The sequence below is a fragment of the Canis lupus genome, chromosome 37 (genome assembly GCF_003254725.2).
Source record: "Canis lupus dingo isolate Sandy chromosome 37, ASM325472v2, whole genome shotgun sequence".
Taxonomy (NCBI): domain Eukaryota; kingdom Metazoa; phylum Chordata; class Mammalia; order Carnivora; family Canidae; genus Canis; species Canis lupus.
In genome coordinates, this window is record NC_064279.1 from 23,943,537 (window position 1) to 23,968,620 (window position 25,084).

Below are 25,084 nucleotides of genomic sequence, written 5' to 3' on the forward strand. Positions count from 1 at the left end.
CGCGGGGCGGGGGCGCGCGCTGGGGACCCGCGGAGCAGGGGGGCGCGGGGCGGGGGCGCGGGGTGCGCGGGGCGGGTGCGCGCACTAGGGACCCGCGGAGCAGGGGGGCGCGGGGCGCGCGGGGCGGGGGTGCGCCCTGGGGACCCGCGGAGCGGGGGCGGGGGTGGCGAGGGGCGCGCGCCCAGGGCCGGCGCGCGGGAGAGCGGGGAAGGGGGTGGTCTCCCGAAGGGGGAGGGGAGAAGGCAGGGGGCGGGGAGAAGCAGGGCCCTTTAGGACCCGGCTGCGGGGGAGGAGGGAGAAGCGGAGGAGGCGGCTCCCGCGCTCGCAGGGCCGCGCCACCTGCCCGCCGCCCGCCGCCCGCCGCCCGCCGCCCGCCGCCGTCGCGCTGCCCGCCGCCGACATGCTGCCGCTGCTCCTGCCGCCGCCGCTGCTGCTGCTGCCGCTGCTGCTGGGCGCCGGCGGGGGCCGCGGGGCGCGCGCCGAGGTGCTGTTCCGCTGCCCGCCCTGCACGCCCGAGCGCCTGGCCGCCTGCGGGCCCCCGCCGGCCGCGCCGCCCGCCGCCGCGTCCGGGGTGGCCGGGGTGTCCGGGGTGTCCGGGGGGCCCGGGGCGGCCGGGGGGCCCGGGGCGGCCGGGGTGTCGGGCGACGCCCGTGCGCCCTGCGCCGAGCTGGTCCGCGAGCCGGGCTGCGGCTGCTGCTCGGTGTGCGCGCGGCTGGAGGGCGAGGCGTGCGGCGTCTACACCCCGCGCTGCGCGCAGGGGCTGCGCTGCTACCCGCACCCGGGCTCCGAGCTGCCCCTGCAGGCGCTGGTCCTGGGCGAGGGCACTTGCGAGAAGCGCCGCGACGCCGAGTACGGCGCCAGCCCCGAGCAGGTTGCAGGTAACTAGTTGGGGCGAACTTGGGCGGGCGGCGGGGCCCCGCACCCGGGGGCGGCTGCCGGGAGGGCGCTCCCTGGCCGCCTGCTTACTGCTCGGTCGGGGTCGATGGGCGCAGGAGGGGCGTCCCTGTGACCCCAGTCTCCCCTGGCTGCAAGGTCCCTCCACTTCTATTTTGGAGGGGGGATTTTCCGGGGAGGAGGGTGTCGGCCAGACCCCGGGGAGGAAGCGCTTGAGGCTTATTAGGGGGCACGGCTTGAGTCGGTGGCCGCCGACCCCAGGTTCCTGGAAAGGTCCCGGCGGAGGGCGCTGCTGGGCGTGGGGGGCGGCGGGGGCGGCGGGGGCGGGCGGGTGCCGCTGACTTCGGGGACGCCGGGCGAGCGGGGCGCGCGGAGAAGGCGGCAGCTCCTCGAGGGACCCCTCCGTCTGGGATGGTGAGGTGGAAGGAAAGGACTCGGGACTTTGTAGGGTGGGTTGCTTAGGGGAGAAGTGCAGAGGCGCGCTGCTGTGTGCGGTGGGGAAGCAGGAGGGCTCATGCTTCCTTCCCTGTCGGGTGGAACAATGAAAGAGGGGCGTTGGGGAGGCGCAGCCCCGCGGTCGGCTCCGGGTGACTTAAGCTGGAGGCCGGCTGCGGCCCGGGCGGGGGCAGGCGTGCGGCCCCCGGGAGCATCTGGGCCCCCGGGAGCATCTGGGTCCGGGCCTGGCCGCGGCTGCCCCGACCGCGGGGAGCTAGTCCCCGCCGCCCGGCCCCGGGGGACTCCTTCCGCCCGGTGGGATGGGGGCCCCCGGGAGTCCTTGTAAGGCGTCCGCATCGCCCCCACCCACCCAGAGGTTCTTGAGGGACACGACCAGGCAGGGAGACTCTCACTTTTGTTTTGTTTTGTTTTGTTTGTAAAGTTCCAAAAGCCTCCTGCCCCAGTGGTCTGGAGGAAACTGCAATTTATTTTCTTTCTTCTTGGAGACGGTTGGGAAATGTGTCCACTGCCTGCTGCTGTTGTTGTAAAAAGCAAGCCAGCCTGACCAAGTTCCTCAAGCTTGAAAGAAAGAAAGAAAGAAGAAAGAAAGAAAGAAAGAAAGAAAGAAAGAAAAGGAATAAGTGCAAACATTCTTGCATGCGTGTAAACTTCTGTGGTCCTAGTACAACCCCCCTTCCCCTTAACCCCCCAAGGGCCCTCCCCCCCCCAGGACCCTACAGCCCCTTGCCCTTCCTCTACCCAGTTATTGTATTTTCCCTGTTCTCCTTGGGAATGGAATTGGGGGTCAGAGTTGAAATCTTTCCTCTGTGTCTCTGGCACAGTTTTGACCTTGAGTGCAGAGCACGTTAGGGCTTCCTCCCTCCGAGGGAGCTAAGCTGAACCCCCGAGTTCCTTTCTTCTCTCTCCGCTGGCTACCCCCCCCCCCCCCAGCCTGCTTGCTTCCAAGTTAACCCTTCCCTGCTGCTTCTCTTAGAAAGTCATAATAGAAGGAAAATACTCAGCTCTGCCTTCCTCCTCCGTGGCCCCTTCCAGGCGGCCGGATCCCCCCCCCCCCCGCCCCCCGGCCCCCCTCCAGGGAGGTGCTGCGCTTTTGGAGCTGAACTCTGACAAACCAAACCTCTTCCTCAGCAGGGTGAACTTTTCCAAAGGCCTCCGAGTTCGGAGACTCCTTTGGATTTTGACCGTCTTAATAAAGTGCATGGTACAGGTCCTCCCTAGACGTTGTAGTATTTTTTCCCACCCTTCATCCCTCTCACTGGCAGCTTGGAAACCAGCTCTCAGGCTTCCCAGCCCCAGAACAGATGTGGGACACTGTCCCCGTACCCTCCTCCCCGCCAGCCTGAAGGGGACCGGGGAGTTGTCAGGGGAGTCCAGGGACAATGGGGCGAGTTCATGGGAAGAATGTCACTCCGGATTTTCTGCCTGGTTGTGGGACTCCCCTCCGCCAGCTAGCCCCAGCTGCCTCCTCAGCCTTCTCCTCCCAGTGTCCACACGGACGCCTTCCGCATTTTTCTCTTGTGCTCCAGACTGGGAAGAGGGGCCCCTGGGGTGGGGGTGGGAGCTAGATGTGGAAGCCGGGTGGGCACCCTGGAGAGAAGTGACCCAGAGCAGGGTGCTGAGGCGCGAGTGGGGCTGGGTGAAAGGGGGCGGTGCAGGGAGAAGCCTGGGCTGCCAGGGGTGCAGGGGAGAGAGGGGCAAGCTGTGAGGCTTCTGGGCAGGAGAGGGTCTTGGGCTGGGGCCGGGACGGGGTGCTGCCTGGAGAGCCCTGGGGTCCGGCTCGGGTGGGCGGCCAGGACGTGGCCCGGAGGGGAGGGGAGCGGAGCCCTGGAAGCCGCTGCCTGCCCCCCCCATCTCCCATCCCCTCTCCCCCCCGTCTGAAGAGCGAGCTCTCTCCCATCCCAGACTGCATTCCTCTTTGAGCAGGTTGCTTTTGAGAATTTTAAACATACCCTCTTATTTTGAGGCAGCAAACCCCAGCAGTTCCGGCTTTGCTGTTAGCGCTTTTGTCTTTGTTCCCGGGACGCAGGGGCTGTGTCGCTGACTTCCTGGGGACGGGCTGGGATGCAGGGGGTGGGGGGGGCCATCTGCGGGTGCTGAGCCTCCATCCCTTGGGGGGTGATGGGGCGGGCCTGGTGGGCTCAGAGCAACTCGGAAGTCCGCCTGCCTCCGGGTTGGAGTAGGTGAGCGAGCCTGGACGAAACAGGGGAGTGGGGCCCCCCCGGCCCCCCCAGATCCGGCGGGGTCTGGACCTTAGCAGCATGTGGGTGTGTTTGCTGGCGGAGCGGGGCTGAACCGGAGTGCCTAGAAATGTCGGGGGGAAGAGGAGGAAGTGGGCTCCCTTTCAGAACCCAGGGCCGGCGGGGGACTGGCCCGCTCCGGCTCCTGCTCCTTCCCGCCGCGCACAATGCCTGGGCTTCTGCCGAGGGGCGGAGCCGCCGAGTGGCCGTCTGGCGGCTGCACATATAAAGGTGCTATAGAAATGTGCAGTCATTCAAAGTCCCAGGGCGGGCGGCTCTGAGGAGGCTTTGCATCTGCAGTTGCTGGGGGAGCAGAAAGGGGGGCAGAGGCGAGCGCTGATTTACAGTGGTGCCGTGCAGCTTCGAGAAAGGGGAGAAAAAGCAATGGGACTTCTGGCTCACAGCGCGCTGCTTTGCATCTTGTCTTGCATAAATTTGCATACTGAGTTCAAAGTCGTAAAATAGACTTGGGGAATGAGTGGGACCCACTGTCACCGATCGCTAACGCCACTACCTTCCGCCACCCTCCCCCCCCCTTCTGGACAGAACACCCAGAACTCGCTCTGCTAGGCCGCCCCGCCTGAGTCACCACCGTGCATTGGAAGGAGGAGATGGGGGGAGCTGAGGGCTGCTGCTCCCGGGGCTCCGGGACGCTGAGTCCCTGGGGCCACTGGACCCCGCGGGGGGCGGCCCCGAGGCAGGGCTGGACTGGAGGACGTGGCTCGCCAGGTCCCCAAGCAGCCGAGGCAGGCGGGGCAGGGTTTGCAGGGTTTGGCCGGTTGCCTCCCCTTCTTCCTCCTCCTCCTCCTCCTCCTCTGTGTGCCTGGAGGGCTGGAATTTGAGGAAGTCCCAGAATCCGGGTGTTTGCCGGCAGTCTCCTTACTCACCTTCCATTTAGGTCCACACCGTTCACCCAGGTAGTTCCCTTTGTGTGGTAATACTGACCCCATCTATTCCTTTGACAAAGGTATCTGAAGAAGCTTCGAGGGGAAAAAAAAATCCTATGTAACGAGGTCAAAGGATCTCGTAAAAACAAGAACAGGGCTAAGGAATCTCTGAATTCGCACACGTGGCGGTGTCCAGGGGGAAGAAGAATCTATCTGCTGGTGACCACCGCGAGGGGCCGTCTGGCCAGTGGGTCCTGGCCAGGTTGGACTGCTGAGTTTCCCGGCAGGCAGAGGGAAAAGGGAGGCTTAGATGATTCTCATTGTTAGCTTTAAACGGAAAGCTCGTTGAGCTTTAAACTGAAATTTTCAGGCAAATCATGCCTTTGGGTTAGGGGACTGCATGGAAGTCGGCCCTAGAGAGATGCCTGCAGGTTACTTGGAAGTGGCAGCATGTTTGGCCACCAGTTGTCCAGCATGTGAGGGTTTAGGGTGAGAGATTTGAGAGGATCAGTGCACCGTAGTAGCTCATTCATCAGGTTCACTTCTAGTCCGGTCTCACGTTAGCTCTTCTTTGCCATAGGAAACTGGATGCACAATTGCTAAATTTTGGTAGGAGGAAGTTCCAGGAATTCTTGGTTCCAGTGAAATCCAAAACAGGACGACAGTATTTGGTGGGGGTGGGACGGGGGGGGGGGTACAGCACGGGCTGCTGAAGGGTGTGAAGGAGGAGCAGGAAATATGCAGACCTTGCATACCTTTGGTTTTGCTGTTGACCCTCCTCACCCTCCTCACCTACTACAACACCTATAACAATAACTATTGTTATTTTGTCAATAACAAAGGGCTTGGTCGTTACTGTTATTTTTAAAAAGCCCCCATCAGCAGGGACTGCTTTAGTTTCAACCTGTCCCTTCCTAGTGCTTCCAGTCCCTCCCCTGGCTCCCCTGGCTCCCCTAGGCCTCTCCCACCATGGCTGGGTCTTGAACCCCTGGATGGACGCTCAGTTAGGAGGATAGAGCTTCCCCAGCCTTCCGCAAGAATCCAGGTAGGTGGAGACCCCGTAGGTGATGGGGGACTGGAATGCTGGGAGCACATCTGATCCTGAGATGAGGAGGGCAGTTGGCGGTGGCACAGGGGCTGGGCTTGGTGGGGGGGCGCGGGGGAAGTGGCCGTATCCCCAAGGGGGTTTGTGCTGAGGCTGCTCCCCCTGCAACCCGAGGCAGGGAGGAGCAAGGTTATGCTTTTAAGTCACCAGGGGAGCTGGTGTTCTGCTTGGCACCCGTTCTAGGCCTCTCTACTCCTTGCTGTCTCTGGCCAGCATTTTGCTGAGGTGGCAGGCAGCTGCCAGGGGTTCGGTCGCCTTCCCATCTGTCCTCATCCTATTATGAACTGGCTTCTTAGCCTGCTTTGTCTCCTGACTTCCGAGATCCCTGGGAGGGAGAGAGGGAGGCTTTTTACCTCCGTTTCGCAGGTGTGGGGGACTCTGAGGTTCAGTCAGGGGACGCCTTAGCAGGTAAGTAACGAGAGGCCTGACCTTTCTTCTGTGCCCCTCCGCCCCCATGGCCAAGCAAGGGGGGGGGGTGTTGGCAGCAAAAGCCTTTGACCCTGTCAGCCAGAAAGTTTGTTCCTGGACACCTGCCACGTAGGGGCCAGGTTCGGTTATTTGCTTTCCCTCAACTCCATTGGGAGGCCCACGTCCTGGGGACTTCAGAGGGGAGTGACCAGCGTGCAGCAGTCAGGAGAGACAGAAGGGTCCCAGCGCGGCCTCAGAAGAGCTGGTGGGCCGGCTTGTGCTGCCACAGGGACTGGGTTCCGTTGCAGACCTGTCCCCGAGAACCTGAGCGCTGGTGTGCAGGGCCTCCCTCAGATGCCAGTGTTGGGGAGACGGGGATGGCTGTGCTGCTGGCCAGTGTCTGGCACAGAGCAGGTGCTCACACGTATTAGCTCCTCAAGCTCAGCAGGCCGGGGCTCCCCCCTGACGCCTAGGGAGCCCGTCTCTGAAACGAAGAAGGCCACGCTGGCTGCGTCAGGCAGGCCACGGAGTCCCCGGAGGTTTCAGTGTGGCGCTTAAGTGGCCTCTTCGTGGTGTGAACTTGCTCCGGCTCAAAGCCCAGTTTCCAACCACACACTAATCACCCAGGGCAGGAGATGGGTCCTTCTTGAGCCTCTGTGTCCTTATCTGTAAATCAAATATTGACACCACCAGCTCCATAGGGTGGCGCCCGTGTGTGTGTGTGTGTGTGTGTGTGTGTGTGTGTGCGCGCGTGGAAAGCTAGATAATACAGTCAAAGCTAAGCACTTTGGTGTTTTTTGCGGGGAGGTTTTTGGTTTTTGTTTTATTTTTAATTAAGTCACTTGCTTTGCATCTCTTCACCTATAAAATAGAAATATCCATACCTCCCGCCTACTTCCATGGACTGGAGTTGTAGGAAGAGTAACAAAACTATACTTTAAATATAGTATCAATGGATTTGACGTCAGGCAAGTGGTTTGAGGTCAGCCGGCTTCCATTTTTTTTGCAGAGGAGTTAGGCAATGTTCTTTAGGGGCCGGGTCCTGATGTCTGGGACTGACCATTTTTGGTCTGGGAGCCTCATTCTTGGTCTGGCCGCTCTTGGTCTGGGAGCCCCAGTGCCTCAGTTGGGGGTGGAGGGAATGTGGGGACAGAAGTGGCCCTAGAGTTGGGACACTGGGTACATTGCAGACTTGCTGCTCCTAAGCTGGCGACAGGGCTGGGTCCTGCCTTCACCTGGCCAGTCAACCTTTAGCCCTCCAACTGCAGATATTTGGAAGACCAGAGAATCCCTGAGGCCACATTTCCAGAGGGGGAAGCCCCTTCCTCCACAGACAGCCCTCCACAGGAAAGCACTGGGACCCAGGCTTCAGAACAGTAGGGGCAGCTAGGAACCAGCCTGGTCTTAGCACGCCTAGTACGTATGGCATGGGTGAGGGCGCGTGGTAGTTGAGTGGTCCAAGCCAGTGAAGGCCCCGTGGCGCCTGTTTCTTGCTCCAGGAGAATGGGCTTTCACATCTATCCTGGCTGAGCCTAGGGAGCCAGAACGTTGAACGTGATCCTGCCAAAGAAATTGGACGTTCTGTCCAGAAAGTAACGTTTCCTTTCCATACTACGCAGTCTGCAGAGTTGACCTCACTCCCTGGGAGGCGGGTTGGGGAGCAGCATCTCATTTCGAAGGGGTTGATGGGTTCCCCACTGGAGTGCTGGGGGTTGGGAGGAGTGTTTTCTGGGCACTGAGATCCTCCCTAGTGTCTGATTCCATCCGAGTGACCGCCTGTCGGGGTGTAATGATAGGACGACTGTGTTTTAGAGCATCTGTTGGAGGTGAGGCCCCAGGAAGCAGAGGAAGGGGATGCTGGAGCCTTCAGGGGTCAGCATAGGCTTGTGGTGAAAAGTGGGACAGTTGGGACAGAGTACAGCATTTGCCGCTGGGAATCTGAGCTGGCGGGTTCCTTAGACTCCGAGGCCCTTCATGACTGTGGGGATGCAGCCTCCGGGAGAAAAAAAACCCACTTTACAGATGGGATCCTCAATTCAGAGAAGTTTGTTGGCTTTCGGATTCCAAGGTAACTGCTGCCCCCCAACCCACCTCCCCAGTGAGGAGTGTCTGGGCAAAGGATTTTATTTTCACTCCTGGGAAATGGACACCCCCTTCCCCGCCCCGTGCCTCTCCCCCTCCTCGGCCACTCCTGTCCTCTCACAAAGCCAGGGAAGATCTGCTCTGGCTCAGCTCCTGGGTGTCAGTCAGGACGCAGAGGGAGACCTTGCTCAGAAAGCCGGCTCCCCCGGAAAGAAATACAGAGTCGATTGTAGTCAGGAATTGTTTCTACCCCCCTCCCTTCTTTTTTGATGGGGGAGGGGGCACTTGGCAGCCCACGGGGCCCCTTCTGGCCGCCGGCCCCATGTCTCTTCCTGGCTGTTGGGAGGCAGGGCCCCAGTGGAGATTGGGGAGAAGGGGCAGGGGCTGGCAGGCCTCCAGCTGCGGGGCAGGAGACTTGGCCCACAGGTCCCCTGGTCGCTTGGCCTGAGCTGAGCAGAGCCTGGGGTTTCTCATTAGCTGATGGGTATAGGTGTGTCCGCCTGTGTTTCATTCGAGGAGCTGAGCCCCGGAGGCAGGAGGCCAGGGAGGGAGGGGCCCAGAGCAGGGGCCCAGGAGGGCTGAGGGTGCCCAGGAGGGCCTCAGCCCGTGAAGATGGGCCTGGGGGGGCTCAACGTGTTCAACTCCTAAAGGTATCTGGGAGGTGAGGCCTTCGAGCCGGAGGGATCCGAGCTGGATTGTGGGCTGCAGTGAGCAGAGGGTCAAGGACAAAGTCATGTTAATTCAAATTGCTTTTTTTCTAGACATCCTCCACTTTGACCCAGCTGCCTGTAGGGTTTTGTTGTTTGTTTCATTTCTTTCCAGCTCTGCTTTAGCCTCAGAATTCTCCCCACTTGACAGATGAAGAAATCGAGGCTGCGTTCGGGTTCTGGTGCTGAGGCAAGCACAGACCGGAGTGGAGGCTGGGTCTCCGGACTCCCATCCCAGGGCCCCGTTCCCGGAGACTCATGCGTGCAAAGAAGCAGTGAATTATATATTGCTGCTCCGAAAAGCTCCTTTTCCCTGGGAGGTGGTAATTAAGGCACAACTTCTCAAAAATATTCCTTAATGCGACTCCCCGGGAAGTTTCTTTTAGATCTATTGTCTTGACTTCTGGATGGAGGTGCCAAGTTGCCTCTGGATGGTGCCCCCGTTGCTTTCTGAAGTGCCTGAGGCCAAGATAAAATGAAAATGGCAGTCCCCTCGAGCCCTGCCTCTGCAGCTGCCTGATAAGGCTGGGTAGTTTCTATAGCAACAGTGGCAGGAGGGGTGTCGGGCGGGATGAAGGGCAGTGGGGTTGGGATGGGGTTGGCATCGGTGTACTGGATCAGAAGGGTTTTTGAGGTTGGGTGGGCCTGGCTGGGATCTGACTGATGAGTTCCCTTCCAGGGAAGAGGTGGGTCCCGTCAGGAAGAGGGGTTGAGGTGATAGGGAACAGAAGGAATAAAGCACTGGGGTTGAAAGCTGCCAGTCGAGTCTCCCCTTAGACGATGCCAAAGACCAGACCCCATCATGGTTGGTTAAGAGCTATGGAGCTGAACAACCTGGATCTGTGTTGGCTTTGCCATTGACTACGTGACTTTGTGCAATTGGCCTCAAGCACTACGGCTTTTTTTTTTTCCTTTTTTTTGGTCAAGGTGAGAGGGGATAAGAAATTATCAACCTCGTGTGATTGCTCGATGATAAAAAACGAGGTTCTGTACACAAACCACTTAGCACAGAAACTCAGATAATCAGATGATGTCACACCGGTTCTCCTTCCTTCTTCCTCTAATCTCAACACGCAGAAGGGAAGGAGAAGGCAAATGCCTGTTTTTCCATGTTTTCTGATTGGACAAGTTTAGTAGAACAGGGATTTAAGGATCTGGTTCAGAGGCACGGCTTTCTCCACGGGGTGCGGCTTCCCTGGATAGCTGCCCTTTTGCTTTGGAAAGTCCAGAATGGCGTTAGAGGTGGACGGGTTTTCCAGAGGGCCGTCGTCCTGGTCTTTGATGCCATTGTCACTCGTCATGGTTCTACCAGTGATTGAGAGCATGGCCCATTTATGCTCCAGAGGCGACGATTCTCACTCGAAGCTCTGCTGCTTGTCTCTGGTTCTCTTTGCTGCCCCTAAGCCAAGAGAGCACAACCAAGGAAGACCCCAGATGTGATACAGTATTAAGTCAGGCACAATTAGTGAACTTTTAGTTGAAGAAAAAGAAAAGCATGGTGACCTATTTAAAGACACTTATTTATATTCCGGACACTTCTTGTGCTGGTTTGAGAGTGTGGCAGGCAATCCTGGACATCTTTACAGGTTTTTAGTTTCTTTTTGCACCCTCTGGGTTCAGTTTGTCAGGCCTGCAGTCTCGGGGAAGAGTCTTACGGGGATGCAGAAGAGGCATGGAGAAGAGGTGGGCAGAAGGGGAGGGGTCAGGAGACAGGTGGGTAGGACCCGGTCTTTAGCTCTCTGGGAGAGCTAGGGGGTCTAGGGGGTCATGTCATTGGACAGTTTGAATGTGGGTCCCAGGAAAGGGAAGCGTCTTTTTCTCTCCCATCTCGTACTTCCATTTGCTGACTGCCCCCCACCCCCCTTTTTTTTTTATAAACCTCTGACCACTCTTACTGCTACGGGGCCTGCCTGGATGGAGAGGGAGAGCCCAGAAAAGTGAGGAGAAATAATACATGATCCGCTAGGCCAGAGAGTGGGATGCTCTTCAGGTAGTCCGCTCTCCTGATGTTTACACACCGACTGAGCACGCACTGTGTGCGGGACTTTCAACCCCAGTGCTTTATTCCTTCTGTTCCCTATCACCTCATCCCCTCTTCATGATGGGACCCTCATCTTCCCTGGAAGGGAGCTCAGTGCAAGACTGTAAAGAGGCAGTTGTCAGTGCTCCCCGTAACACATGCTTTTTCATCCTGGAGGGGAGCCAGAGAAGCGTTTCAATTTATTTAAAACAATTTTTTAAAAAGATTTTATTTTATTCTTTTAAGCAATCTCTATACCCAACGCAGGGCTCGAACTCACGACTCCAAGGTCAAGACTCTGGATCTCTCCTGTTTCAACTTAAAGCTCCTATTTCTCTGGGCTTCAAGGAGCTGGAATGGGTTCCTCCCTTCCACTGGGCGTGACTGGCCCTTGGGCACTTCCATCACTCCACACCTCTGGGCACCCCCTGGTGCCCTCTGGGCTGCACTGGGATGAGCTCGTCCCTTGGCTTTCCATTCTCAGGCCTGCCCCATCTTGATTCCTTCGCCGTCCTCTCCTTGACCCTGTAACTGTCTCCCATTCTCTTTGGGTCTTTGCCTCTGGCCCATTTCCCAGTTCTTCATGCCACAGAGACCTGGCCAGGAGCCCATGGTCAGCCTCTGGCAGGCAGTGATCCTGGTGATGCTGCGCTGGCCTCAGAGTGGCAGTGAAGTTGGCCATGGTATTAATGTTCAGTCCTCTTCCACCCAGGGGGCTTTCAGGAGCACCTCATATTTACTGATACCCCTGCTTGGCAAGGAGAGAGAAGAGTGAACGTGGTGAGGGAAGTGACTTTTACAAGAAAATGGTTGCAGCGTGCCTGGCTGGCTCAGTGGAGCGTGCAGCTCTTGATCTCGGGATTGTGAGTTCAAGCCTCACATTGGCTATAGAGGTTAAGGATTATATAAACATGAAATTTGTAAAAAAAAAAAAAAAAAAAGAAAAAGAAAAGAAAAATACAGATGAGTAATAAGATTTATGCTAGAACACCAGTCTACCCCCTAGAGCTGGGAGTGGTTGACATTTTGTCCTGTTTGCTTCACGTCCCTTTTAAACACCTCCAGATGACCTTCCCCACCAGCCTCTTGTTGCTGGTCCCTCGTCCCCAGAGGCAGCCACCAGCATGTATGACTTGGTGTTTCTCTTCCTTGGCTAAACAGATTTGCTGATCCATGGCCAACATCTAGAGTTGTTCTTGCACTAAGTCAAATGTGCAAGAAGGTTTCATTCTGCAGCTTTTCCCCCTTTGTCAGTATTAGGTTTTGAGATCTGTCCACGTTGGATAGATGTCAGGAGTGATCACAGGTCAGAGCGATCTTGTCGACTGCCGTGTATGACTCCATTGTATTACCCTGCTGATTTTATTTAGCCATTGACCCGCTGAAAGGCTTTTTGGGTCAGGTTGCCAACAGTTTTTGCAGCTACAGGTAATGCTGTAGTGAACACAGCACCCGTGTTGGAGAGAGTTGGACTTGCTGGGCCAGCCACAGTCTTCCTGTTCCCATGGTCCCTGTTCCAAGTTTGCACCAAAGCACATTCTCTACTCACTTGGGCTTTTGGCAGGTAGGCCACCTTGCCAGGCTCTTGGATGGCTTTGGTTGAACCGGAGGAGAACTGTTTGGGACCCACAGAAAGAGTGAACACACACACTGGTAGTGTGTTTGCCATCTTGATTTCAATTTCTCTGGCTCTTCCAGGACAGCCTGGCTCACGGAGTCCCTGGGGACCTTGGCTGAATGTGAGCGTGTTTTTGTTTTCTCAAACGGTGTGCCTCAGTGCTGACCCTCCCCGGGTCTTTGTGATTCCAGGAATGACCCTGGTGTTTATAGAGCAGCCCACGAGAGCGCGTAGGCAGGGAAGCTCTGTAGAGGCTGTGCTGTTTCTGCTCACTCAGGGGGAGCCCGAGAGGAGACGGCGTCGTGAAGGCATGCTCTAGAGATCTCCATGACGTTTGGCCAAGAAGGGCCTCCTCTGTGCGTCCAAGCATGCATGTGTGTCAGTTTATGAACTCATGAGTCTCTGGATGGAAAGAGCTCGAGAGGCTGTATCTTCATAGGGTGAGTATGTGCAGTCCTAGCTCTTGAAAAGAAGAGGCATCTTTCTCCTCCCATTACCAAGAAGTTCATCAGCAAACTGAGGCAGGAGCCAGAGAAACGCAGAGGAATGGGGCCTTGGAAATGCTGGAGCTTTAAGGGGGTTGTTCAAAATACCTAGTCCTTGACCTTTGCTCAGGCATGCTGTCTGTGAACCCTGGGGGGCTGGGGTTGAGGACCATTTGTAGCAAGCTCTTTAGAGGATTTCTGATGAACAGCCATGACTGGGAAACATTCCCCTTATCTAACTCCCTGAATTTATAGATGAGCATGCTGAACCCTATACATCTTGACCATATAAGCTCCTTTTATTTCTTTAAAGTGATCTCTAGATCCAACATGGGGCTCGAACCCATGACCCAGAGATCCAGAGTCATGTGGTCTACCAACTGAGCCAGCCAGGTGCCCCCATCTATTAAAGCCTACACATTTTAAACACCTGTTGGGCATCACTCAGAGTCCACAGTCATGGTGGTAGCTTCGGAATCAGACCTTGCCCCCCTGCCCCCCCCCCCCCGCCCCGGCTTTCAGGCCAGCACTCCTCTTCCTGCTGTGTCAGAACCAAAGCTTTGAACCCAAGAGCTGGCCTTCCAAAGGGAATCCAGAGGGGGAGCTTGGCAAGCAGTGGGCTCTCTGCCCTCCAGGAGTTTCAGTTCCTCCCCTGTGTGAGCGTGGGTACTGGCCGTTCCCCTCCCTGGAGGTTATGAGGGTAGCAACGCCTCGCTGGGCGATAGGCCCATGGCAGTTCTGAGTGCAGGGTAATTATCCTTTGACGACAGTGGCCAGCTCCTGCCCTTGTGTGGTACAACCTGGATGATGTGTGCATCTGGAACCTCTGAAGAGGCCGCTCGCAGCTCTTCCCCACCACACGGGGATTCCTTTTGTGCAAAAGCCATGCTGAGGAGCTACTGGTCCGTTGCCAAAAGAGTTTCTCCCAGAACATGGTGGCATCTGAGAGATGTCAGGTCTGCTTTGCTGGTACCATGCAGAGAGCAGGGCCCCAGAGGGCGGGGAGAGAACGGGAAGGGAGTTTGGAAGGAAGCGGGGTGTCAGCAGGGGGGTAGATGGGCTGATGGGAGGACGTCATTCGAGATGCTGGAATGTGTCCTGGGTGCCAGCCTCCACCACAGCAGACGTTCGTGGACACACTCTTTGTAATTCCTGCGTGAGGGACCAATGTGGCCTGCCGCCTGTGACCTTTAGAAGAAAGAGTGGAGGGAGGCACACAGACAAGGCCACTTACCAGAGAGACCAAGGACCTCAGCTGAAAAATAAAACTAAGAAGCTCCCCTTTCTTCCCCACCACTGCTAACTTCTGCTGGCCTCCCTCCCCCCCACCTCCCAAGGTGGCCTGAAGGATCCACCCCAGCCTCGGTGGCCTGTGTTATTGCCCATGGTGGCCAAAGTCAGCCCTCCGAAGGCACTGGCTTCCAATTCTCTCCAACAAAAGCTGTTTCCCCTGTAAGTTGGTGACTTTACCTATGAGCCCTGTTTCCCCTGTGCATGCGTGATATGTGGGAGCCACCTCTCCTTCTCCCCTCCCTTTCTTTCCCTCTTTCCCTTCCTCTCCTTTCTTCCCATAAATTCTGTGAAGTTAAAGTAATTTAGGCAAATCCACACTTGCCCAGAGACTTCCATCAAATGGCAGAGGGTTGTGATGTTTAGTGACAGACGGAATTCACGCAATCAACAAAATCAGGCTTTAGAAGAAATGTGCAGACAGACAGTATTGCAGAACCTTCTTGTAACTCCTGTCTCCCCCATGCATATGGCCATTCTGCAGATCAGATCTCATCCCCCCTTCCCCTCTGCCTGGCCCATGCATCTTCCATTTACCCACTTGAGAAATAGCTCATCTGTCTGCGCATTTCTTCCGGGGCTTGATTTTGCCCACATTGGGCAAGTGGTAATAACAAATAGCAGACTTCACTTGAGTAGGGTGATTATTTGCATTTTTCACACTTGAGGAGTTAGAGCTCAGGAACGTTAAAGGGTTTGACCAATGTCACGGGTGAATCGTAAGCGGCAAGGTCGGGAGGCCTCTTGACTCCTGGAGGTCTTTGCCCACTCGAGCTTGTTAATGAATTGTCCACTGCCGTGGGTGTTACTGGAGAGGTTGTCCAAGAGGAAAGAGGAAGATGGTAGTATTCATTCTTTTGCCCAGCATGCGTCAAGATTAAGTGCATTTGGGGAGAGACCAACAAAGCAAGAGCCACATGAGTTCTGTGCCCAGCGAGAGCGGAACCGGGAACGTGGCCAGCATTCCCCTGGCCCATTACTCGGAATCCATTCTTGCAGGGGCCTGCGATGCTGTTACCTGTTGAAGGAGGTGAGTCCACTGGAGGGCATGATTCATTTGGGGTCGGAGTAGACTGCCAAGGAATCAAGGCTTTCCTCAGCCTACAAGCTTGTCTCATCTCCCCTCAGTGCCCTCAGCTCTTAGATTTCCAGATAGTCAGGAGGTAGGCTAAGGAGAAGGTTGGATATGGCTTGGTTTTGTTCGGAATACAGAGCAGAAGGAGTAGGGAGGCATAGTCATCTGTTAGGAAGATGTGGCCTGTTCTGGGGAAAATCATCTCTTGCCAGGTGTGCATAAGGACAGAGCCTCACGTTCTAAGCAAGAAGGAGTGTGGGGGGCTGCTCTTAGATGTTGGGGGCCTGTTTTCCTAAGAGGGCTTTAAGGTGCTTCCATAGATCAGGAATCGCCAGCTGTCTCTTGGAGCACGGAGGTCAGGGCACGGTGCTAGGAGGAAATGTGGTTTCATGAGCTTAAGAATCTGTCGAACACGATTCATGCATTGAGTGATGTCGCCAGTACTATGATCCGACAAGATTACGTCAGGGAAAAAAAAAAAGGCTATGCCAAAATTAAGTTTTAAAACCAGGGTATTAATGCATAGTCTGGAATGCAGAATGTAGGTGTAAAGCTCTTTCTCCTGCAGTGGCAGCTTCCAGCTGCCCTCCCGGGCCCCTTGGCAAGGCTGGGTCAAGGAACAACGCCGGGGCCCCATGCCCATTGCGAAGCACGTCTGCTGATGGCACACAGGTGGGGTGTGCTCCTGTTAGACCGGGTGGTCGTCCTTCTGGGCTTCGGGCTTGCTGTCTGTAAAACGGGGCGACTCGTCCCTTGCCTCTCATTCTCCTTACCTGTCTCGTGTCAGCTCCCCTCCAGGTGCATGAGGTAGAGAGGTACGGCCGTACACCTGCACAGGACAGGGGTTCTCATGCTTCAGGCCCTTTGGGGTCTCCGCCACCTGTCTTTGGAAAAGCTTTCCCTTCTTACATAGTCGGCAAGTCCCCTGCTGCAGTGTTGAGCCATCTCCGGGGGCGCTGTGTAGAGAACAGCTAATCCCTCGGGGAAGATCTCTGGGGGCCCGGGAGGTCCCTGTTGGTCATCACTAAGCCCGAAGCCTTTCCCAGTTATGTGATTCGGGCTGCTAAGAACCATTTCTTAGACTGACCTTTGCACTGCAGCCCACGGAGCTGCATACATAAGTGGTTGCATAATAAATATTATTCTGGACCTCACTCTTAGGCAGGAAAAAAAAAATGCAACTTGGTATTTTTGTTCTGAGGGCAAATTCCATCTCTAGTTGGAGTTCTGCATTTGGAATGTTTTCCTACGGGCCGCTCCTGTCACCTATAAGAGAACGTATGGGAGGAACTTCGTAAAACGTGCCAATGCCCTCGTCCGCCTGAGTGGAGGGGTGCTGTGTGGGTGCTTGGCCGAGTGTGGGGAGACGTGGGGGCAGGTGAGAGCCAGCTCTGTGTGTGCCTGGCCCTGTGTCTGCGTGCAGCACCTCTGGGAATCTGGCTGCCCACTGGCAACGGGTGCTGTCCGTCCGTGACTTCGAGATGAGCCATGGAGCCACAGAGAGCTTAAGTAACTTGTCTGGGGCTGCGCTGGTAGACCTGGATTCAGTCAGGCGAGTGGACTCTGGACCTGAATTCTTGACCTTCTCTGGCTGGGAATATAACAGTCAAGGAATCCAGGCTTTTCTCTGGCTACAGGCTTGTCTGCTCTTCACCCGGTCAACTCTCTCGTTCCCTTCCCTGGGCTTCTCCTTCAAAGTGTGGGGCGTCAGCGTGTGCGTCAGCAAACCAGGTTTCTTCATCTTATTGGCACGTTCGTTGGCAGAGCCGAGATCAATAACGGAATGGGATGAAACCTAGCCTTGAATCCAGGTGGCCTCCGTGTGCAGGACAAACTGATCTTTACTTTGGGAGAATGGGGCCGTCTCCGGATAGAAAGCCAACTCCGTCCTCCTGGAGCGGGCCGCCCAGGTGGCCCCCCATCTTCCAGGGCCTGGCCCGGGGCTGTGTTAGGACCGCGGACCCTGGACGCCTTGGTGTTTGTGGCCCTTCCTCCGTGAAAAGATGTTAAATCATAGATGATGACCGCATCTTCTAACTGTGAATGTATCGGTGCTGGCGACTAAGGCTTAAAAATTTTTTTTTTACCTAAAAGCTTATTTTTCAAGAGATTGATTTTATTTTATCGTATTATTATTATTTTTTTAAGAGATTGATTTTAAAATAGATCCTGACATTTCTTAGGCCCTTGGGCACTGTTCCTGCTGTGCCTGATGACAAGCCAGCCCTGCCTGGAGCCTGCAGGCCTGATGCGTATTTACCTGTGTGCCTCTTACATCTAATACGTTTTCACATGCTTTGTTGTCCCCCCTGGGACTCAGCCAGGGGTCCTGCTTTGACCCCTCTCAGTGGTCTGGGTGCCCGGAGAGCTCAGAGAAGGGGGAACAGCAGCCTGGGAGTCTTCTGGATGCCTAGGGAAGCCCCCTAGCCCCCGGCCAGAAGGTGGACTAGTGGACGCCAGAACTGTACTGGGGATGGAACAGTGGTGCGGGGTCTTAGCTGAGGGAAGGGAATAGAGTAGAGCTTGGATCTGCCTTATTCGGGGCTTGGAGTCTTCAGCATGGAGCTGGAGAACTTCTAGGCCTCTGGATAAAGCCTGACTTCCAAATGATGGTTTTCGGTGGGGGGCACTTTTGCTCCCCAGGGACCATTTGGCAGTGTGCAGAGGTATCTTTGGTAGTCACAGCTTCAGGAGGGTGCTGCTGGCTTCTGGTGGGTAGAGGCCCAGGATTCTGCTTGGCGTCCTACACTGCAGGGGCAGCTCCCAGTGAAGAATTCTGGTCCCAGTCAGTAGTGCTGGGGTCGGGAGACAGGGTGAGTGATGAAAGTTTGGGGTGGGTGGGTGGGTCTAATCCAACATGGTGGGGACCGAACTCCCATCCAGCCTGGTGGCAAATGCTTCAAATAGGCCATCTGCTGCGGGTGGTGTTGGGGTTTCTGGAACAGAATTGATTGGTTTTAAAGATTTTATTCATTAATCCATAAGAGACAGAGAGAGAAGCAGAGACGTAGGCAGAGGGAGAAGCAGGCCCCCCTCCAGGAGCCCATTGTGAGACTCGATTCCAGGACCCCAGGATCATGCCCTGAGCTGAAGGCAGACACTCAACCACTGAGCCACCCAGGAGTCCCTGGAATGGGATTTAATCTGTGGTGGGTTTATTTATGGTAAAACCCAGGCTCCCCTGGAGCCACTGGGGAAATAGTCATTCTAGAGAGAATTTTCCGGGTTTCAGAGGGCTTACTCATTCAAATATTTCCATTTTTATTTTTCTAAAATTTTAACAATTTTGGATAGAAATCTTTTCTTTTTTTTTTTAAATGCTAAAATACTGGACATGTCATCCCACTCGCCTTTTTTGGCCCTCCCAAGGTCCTCGTCACTATCCACACAACTCTTGGGCTACACCATATGGAAGTCCTCAGGGGTCATCGATGGGTGTGGAGTTGTTTGCTATGCACTAAATATCCCCAAAGTTCTTATGTTTGTTTGTTTGTTTGTTTTTTTAGTGTCCTCTTTTCTTCCTGCCATTTGATACTTCTTGCCACTGTTCACATGCCTCCGTTCTCTCTCTCGTTTTAATTTTGTTGATTTTATTCTGCGGTGGCCCGGGAAACCAGACATCCAGAGCCCAGGCTTGCTGGAGCCGTGCTCCTGTGAGCTGTCAGTGTTCGTCCTGTGCCGAATGTCCCCGTGCCTTGTGAGGAGAGCACTTGAACTTGACCAAGCATCCATGGAGCGACAGCTGTTCCGATGCTCAGAGGCTTCTCTTCCTCCGCTTCTTGGTTCTTGGGCGGGTTCCGTGTTGCTGACGGAGCGCATAACGGACAACTGAGGCAGTTGGCATCTTTGTCCTCATCAAAGTACTGTCACCAACAGGACACAGAGTTTCCGTGCTCTAGGCCTTACTTAACCTTATAAGCTTTACATAGAACATCCGCTCAGCAGTCCTGTGAAGTGAGAGCTATTATGATCCAACAGTTCGGGTAACGAAATGGAAGCACAGAGAGGTGGTATGTGCAGGACAAATTGAGCCGCTGTAAAAAGTCGGGGAGCTGGGCTTGTCTTACCAACCCGTGCTCGCCAGTCTGGAGAGCTTGTGCTGGGTTTCTAAAGGAATGTGGCCGTAGCTGGTGAGGACTGGCCAAGGGTCAGGTGGCCAGACTCCACCTGGGTCTCCTGGAGCATGCTCCGTGAAAGCAGGTGCCAGTACCCCGTGGCGCACAAGAGTGTCCCCATCCCTTTGTCGGCGGGGAGTGAGTGAATGCCGCAGCTTGCAACCACCCACGGTAGGCATCATGGCCCCCCTTTTATGGGTCAGGGTCAGCTTTTTCTTCCATAAAACACTACCCAGGACAGTGGCCATCTGAGCCCACCACGCTGTGCCCGGCTTCTGAGGGGACCATCAGGTCCTAAGTGCCTCACCTGAAGCTCTTGGGTAGAAATATATGAAGAGCCATCCCGTTATGTTATCAGAGCTGTAAGTTTTTGAAGGCACAAAAAAAGAAGAGAAAATGCAAAATTTGTTTAGAAACATCCCCTCCGCACCTCCAGGTCTTGTCAGGACCTGCTGGGGAGCCGCTCCGGGCGGCTTGGTCAGAGGCGCCGTGTGCTCTGCTGTGTCTACAAGGGCGGTGTGAGTCCCGGGTTTCCTAGAGCCCGTGGGGACTTGTCTCCCTGGTAACCACTCTTCCATGCCCTTCTGTTCCTCTGGTCTGCCCCTGGCTGGACATACCTGAGCCAGCGTGAGACCATGGGAGCTGGGGGCTGTTCTCAGGGCCCCCTCCACCTGAGCTGTGCACTCAGTAGGAGCCTTTCCCTGTTGTTGACACACTGGTGGTTTAGGAAAGTTGAAAGAGACTTAACAGATGCTCCTTGGACAAGCATCTGGGTGAGGCTGCATGCCTTGCAATAAGCTGACAGTTCAGAGTCGAGCCGGCCCCTGTTCTCGGGGCTCCCTGTAAGGTGGCAGGCGGTGGCATGCATGGACAGACCAGTCAGGGCCACGGGGTGGTGCTGGAGCAGCCCTGGGACTGAATCTTTGGGACACACGAGGAAGGGGGCAGGTGGGTGAGGAGTAATAGCAGGACTGTTAGGAACTGGAGGCCGTGGCTTCTGGTGGTGGCTCTCGACCTCACTCCCTCGCCAGATGTGGCACGGCCCGGTGATCTCTGACGTTAGTTTTAAAAACTGTACCTTTTAGGGCACAGATGATGAAGACTTCAAATCGGAGGTTAGGGCGGGTGGATCTGGGATGTCTTTCTAGGGGAGAGTGTTGGATCCAGAAGGACTTCGTCCCATTCTGGGGTGGGAGCCTTGCAGACGTGTTGATCCTTCTGTGCTGCCCCACTCTGCTCTGGCTGGAGGCACAACGGACTAGGCCTCCCAGACAGCCTGTGTTCCTCCCAGACCAGATGTGAGGTCTCGGTCTGGGTTTCTGCGGGCCTTGACTTGGCCGTCCGTCAAAGTTGGGGTAGTGCCACCTGCACCCCCCAAGAGTTGCTGCAAAACTGAAGTTGATAGTCGGTGTAAATTGCTCAGTACTGTTGCCTGGACGTCAATCACCTCCATCTTCAGGGGTTAGGACAGTCCCGGGGTGGGGGGGGCGGCACTCGGGAAACAGCACCCAGGGTTCTTCTTCCCTTCTTCTCTCTGCAGACAATGGCGACGAGCACTCTGAAGGAGGTCTGGTTGAGAACCACGTGGATGGGACCGTGAACCTGTTAGGCGGCGGAGGTGGTGCTGGCAGGAAGCCCCTCAAGTCAGGCATGAAGGAGCTGGCCGTGTTCAGGGAGAAGGTCACCGAGCAGCACCGGCAGATGGGCAAGGGTGGCAAGCATCACCTGGGTCTGGACGAGCCCAAGAAGCTGCGGCCCCCACCTGCCAGGGTCAGAGGGGCCGGGTCTGGGTGGGAGAGGGCCCCCGGTAACATCTGAGTCCTTTCTGCTTCTGCCGCTAACACATGTCAGCGACCTTCAGGCTGATTGGTGTCTCCTTCGGGGACCTCAGTGCCTTTGGTTGTGAAAGGGTGGAGGATTTCTTGAAGCCCCGTCCTCCACGTTTCTGCTTGCCTTCAGGCCAGAGGCCAGGAAACGGGTGCTAGAGGTGGCGCTGGATGCACTTGAACTTGCTCAAGCTTGCTGGGATGTGTTCCTTTCGCTTAGCTGCACCCCCCACCCTCCAGCTCCGCTCTGTCGTCTTGGGTCTTGGTCCTGGTTGGGTGGTGGATGGAGAAGAATGGAGGTTGGCCCACTGGGTCGGGGTAGCGATACGCCAGAGACAGCCACTCGAATGCACTTTTGCAAGTAGATCCCATTTTGACCCCTGAAAGCCACTGACACAGAATGAGTGACGGGCGAAAACCCCTACCCATGCGACTTTCCTTAAAGGGTGAAGTGGGGCACGGTGACATATCAGTGCGATCACAGTCAGAAGTCCCTGGTTCCACCAAGTAGCTGCGTGGCCTGGGGAACATCCGTTCCCTGCGCATGAGCTGCTTTCTGAGGCTGTTCCCAGGCCAGTGTTCTGTGAGCTTGGGCTCACTCTGAGCATCCTCTGTGCCCGTCTGTGCCCACAGACCCCCTGCCAGCAGGAATTGGACCAGGTCCTGGAGCGGATCTCCACCATGCACCTTCCGGATGAGCGGGGCCCTCTGGAGCACCTCTACTCCTTGCACATCCCCAACTGTGACAAGCACGGCCTGTATAACCTCAAACAGGTGAGAGAGGATCTCCTTGGCCGCAAGCCCCGGGGTGCCTTGTTCCTACCTTACCCACCTGTCATTCTCTGAGGTCTGAGAGCTGAGGGGGGCATGGGGAGGCCAGCCGCCAGGCCTGTCGGGGGCTGACTCCACTTACCCAGCTACCTGCCGTCAGCCCGTGGTGTCTAGGTTGGGAGGGAGCCTCTGGGAGAAGAGATGTGGGGTTACACCAATGCTTCTCAACATTCCATTGAACATTAGAATCGCCTGGCAGTGATTCCTGGACCTTACCTCCCATTCCAGAAGGTTGGGTGGCAACCAAGAGTGTGCATTTCTAACAAACTCCCAGGGGTCGCTGATGGTCCGTGGACCACCCTTCCAGAATCATGGATTTAAACCATTGACACCCACCCTCCTGGAGGGGTCCCCCTTCCTACCTCCTTCACAGCCCAGGCAGGCAGACAGGCAGGCATTTGCCCCTTGAAATAATCAGTCTAGTGTTAAAAGCTACCTGTACACGTGCCCTCAAGATGTAAGCCGACTACTGCATTTGGAGCTCAGAAGAAGAAATAGTGATTTCTTCCAATGAAAAACAGGCTGTGTCCTGTCCCTTATGGGGTAACTAAAGGGATTTTCCATGGTAATTAGTTCATAGGTAAGGAAAGGGACCCTGGGACAAGAATGGCTGGGTTCACATCTCGGTGGTGCCTCTTACTAGCTGGGTGACATTGGGCAAGTTACCTAACCTGTCTGTGCTTCCTTCTGATCATCTGTGAAGTGGTGAAATCACCGTACCTGATTCACGAGGAATAAATGAACGGGTTGTGCTAGATAAAAAACAGGAGGGTCACCTGGCTGGCTCCGACGGAAGAGTGTGTGACTCTTGATCTCGGGGTCATGAGTTCAAGCCCCACATTGAGCCTCGAGCGTACAAAAATAAGTAAATAAATAGGGGCACTGGGGTGGCCCAGCGGTTGGGTGTCTGCCTTCAGCTCAGGGTGTGATCCCGGGGTCCTGGGATCGAGTCCCGCATCGGGCTCCCCGCAGGGAGCCTGCTTCTCCCTCTGCCTGTGTCTTTTTCTCTCTCTCTGTGTCCCTCATGAATAAAGAAATAAAATCTTTAAAAAATAATAAAAAAATAAACTTAAAAATGCAAGTTGTAAACCATAAATGAGCAGCTTGGAGTTTGCTCATACAGTGCGAGGCACATAGCAGGGCCGGTGCTAGCATTGTCTCCCCTCCCACTACAACCAGACCCCAGTAGCCAGGTCCCCCACTGGGTGGGGCCTCCCTGCCGGGTGGGGATGGACTCTTCCCACCTTTGGGCAGCCCCCCAGAGCCTTGGTCACTGGAGCGCGGCCCGGGCACCAGCATCCCATGGGGGCTTGCTAGCCCAGCAGAGTTTCAGCCCTGCTGCAGACCTGCTGAAGGGGAGTCTGCATTTTAGGGTGCTCCCCAGCACACGGTCGGGGTTGGGGAGCCCCGGCCTGCAGTGCTAGCTTGCATGGCACCCTGGAACTGCTCCCTGAACCTCGGGCTGGGAGAAGCAGGGACAGCTGCTGGTGACAGGGCCGTCTTCCATGTTCTTTTTTTCTCTCCTCAGTGCAAGATGTCTCTGAACGGGCAGCGTGGGGAGTGCTGGTGCGTGAACCCCAACACTGGGAAGCTGATCCAGGGAGCCCCCACCATCCGGGGGGACCCCGAGTGTCACCTCTTCTACAACGAGCAGCAGGAGGCTCGTGGGGTACACAGCCAGCGGATGCAGTAAAACCACAGCCAGCCGGTGCCGGGCACCCCCCGCCCCCACCCCCTCTCCAAACACTGGCAGAGGGAGGAGAGCCTTGCGTGGTGGGTGGGGAGGGTTTTCCAGGAGTGTTGACACGTGTATTTATATTTGGAAAGAGACCAGCACCGAGCTCGGCACAGCCCCGCCTTCCCCCTCCCCGGCGCCCTCGCCTTCTCCTATCCCTGCTGGGGAGGGAGGGTGCTTGCAGGGGTGGAGTTGGGGTGAAGGTTGGGGAGGGGGGAAAAAGAAATTTTTATTTTTGAACCCCCGTGTCTCTTTTGCTTAAGATTAAAGGAAGGAAAAATACAGTGTATGTCTTTTGCCTGAGTCTTTGGGGCTTCCCTGGGAAGAGATCCTGAGGCCTACCTGCCTGTCTGTCCAGCTCTGTCCCCGACCCCTAGGGACATGTCCTGGGAATGCGACAGGCACTGCTGTGGTTCCCGGTGCAGGCGGGATCCTGCAGGGCTGCAGGGCGGCCACCTGAATCTGGCGTCTCCCCCTGGATGGCCGTCCCCCGGTGGGCAGTGAGGGAGGGGAGGTGGCTCTGAGCCCCTTCTCTCTCCCACGTTCAGGTGCATCGCAGAGGGAGACAGAACAGGGAGACACTGGACTTGCGGTCCTCTGGCCCCTAAAAGGAGAGCTCCCTTCTGTGCAGGAGGAGGCAGCCCCCAGGTCCTCAAGGAGAGGGAGCAGGCTTGGTGGGTGCCAGCATGTTCACCAGAGCGCTGCCCCTGGGAATTCAGGAGCTGCTCTCCGAGGGGCCCACATAACCGTCGGCCTTCCAGAGCAGCAAAGTTGACAAGACCAGGGACTACACATGTGCAGATAGGGACCTTAGCTCTGGAGCAAAATTCTATGTGAGAGCTCCACCCACTGTGTTCTGGGGGCCCCTAACCCCTGGCGAATTGCAAACCCCCCACCCACGTTGCACTGGGCCACAGGGAAAGGAGTGCTCTGCTCCCAGCACAGGGCACAGAGCCCCACCTGTCACCCTAGCCGCTCTCCTGTGTCTGGACCCTTTCCTGCCGCAGGTGAGGGCAGGTGGTGCCGCTCCAGCCATATCCCTCCTGACCTTCCAGCACCTCAGGAGAGGCAGGGGGACGCTCGGGGCCCTCACGGGGGTGGGAGTGAGATGAGCTCCTCCCCTTAGAACAAAGCCAGGTGCCCCGAAGCAGACGACCCTGGCCAGAGAGCTCTGGCTGCGGCAGGCCGAGGCCAAGGTCTAGGCCAGCAGGCCATTTGGTCCCTTAGCTAGGTTGTCCGGTCTGCTGCTCCAGGAGTAGTCCATTCATGAATCCACAAACGAGGCTCTATTAGCTCCACTTTACGGATGAAGA

The 25,084-nt window shown here is 56.3% G+C and overlaps 1 protein-coding gene and 1 long non-coding RNA gene across 6 annotated transcripts; one reads left to right on the plus strand and one right to left on the minus strand.

Annotated features, from left to right (window-relative positions):
* Positions 1-314: 314 nt before the first annotated feature.
* Positions 315-24,055, plus strand: IGFBP2 (insulin like growth factor binding protein 2). 5 transcript variants are annotated; one of them, XM_025441712.3, is made up of 4 exons: positions 315-878; positions 20,920-21,149; positions 21,839-21,979; positions 23,565-24,055. In XM_025441712.3, exons 1-4 carry the CDS (start codon positions 401-403, stop codon positions 23,727-23,729), a joined length of 1,014 nt encoding a protein of 337 aa, XP_025297497.3. In that variant the 5' UTR covers positions 315-400; the 3' UTR covers positions 23,730-24,055. The 5 variants fall into 5 exon arrangements, with proteins under 5 accessions (XP_025297497.3, XP_048962530.1, XP_025297498.1 ...); XM_049106573.1 differs by lacking the exon at positions 315-878 and adding an exon at positions 7,762-7,813; XM_025441713.1 differs by lacking the exon at positions 315-878 and adding an exon at positions 7,959-8,055.
* LOC112656397 (uncharacterized) lies at positions 1,743-3,805 on the minus strand. Its single transcript, XR_003134303.3, has 2 exons — positions 3,300-3,805; positions 1,743-1,908 (listed from the first exon to the last, which is right to left on the minus strand). It is a non-coding gene; the product is annotated as an uncharacterized LOC112656397 (long non-coding RNA).
* Positions 24,056-25,084: the final 1,029 nt, after the last annotated feature.

What these genes read in the sequence shown, in the direction of transcription:
- IGFBP2 (XM_025441712.3), top strand. Translation starts at nt 401, where the DNA reads ATGCTGCCGCTGCTCCTGCCGCCGCCGCTGCTGCTGCTGCCGCTGCTG. An exon ending in TGCGGCCCCCACCTGCCAGG is followed by an intron (nt 21,150 to 21,838) that starts GTCAGAGGGGCC and finishes CTGTGCCCACAG; the next exon opens with ACCCCCTGCCAGCAGGAATT. An exon ending in GCCTGTATAACCTCAAACAG is followed by an intron (nt 21,980 to 23,564) that starts GTGAGAGAGGAT and finishes TTCTCTCCTCAG; the next exon opens with TGCAAGATGTCTCTGAACGG.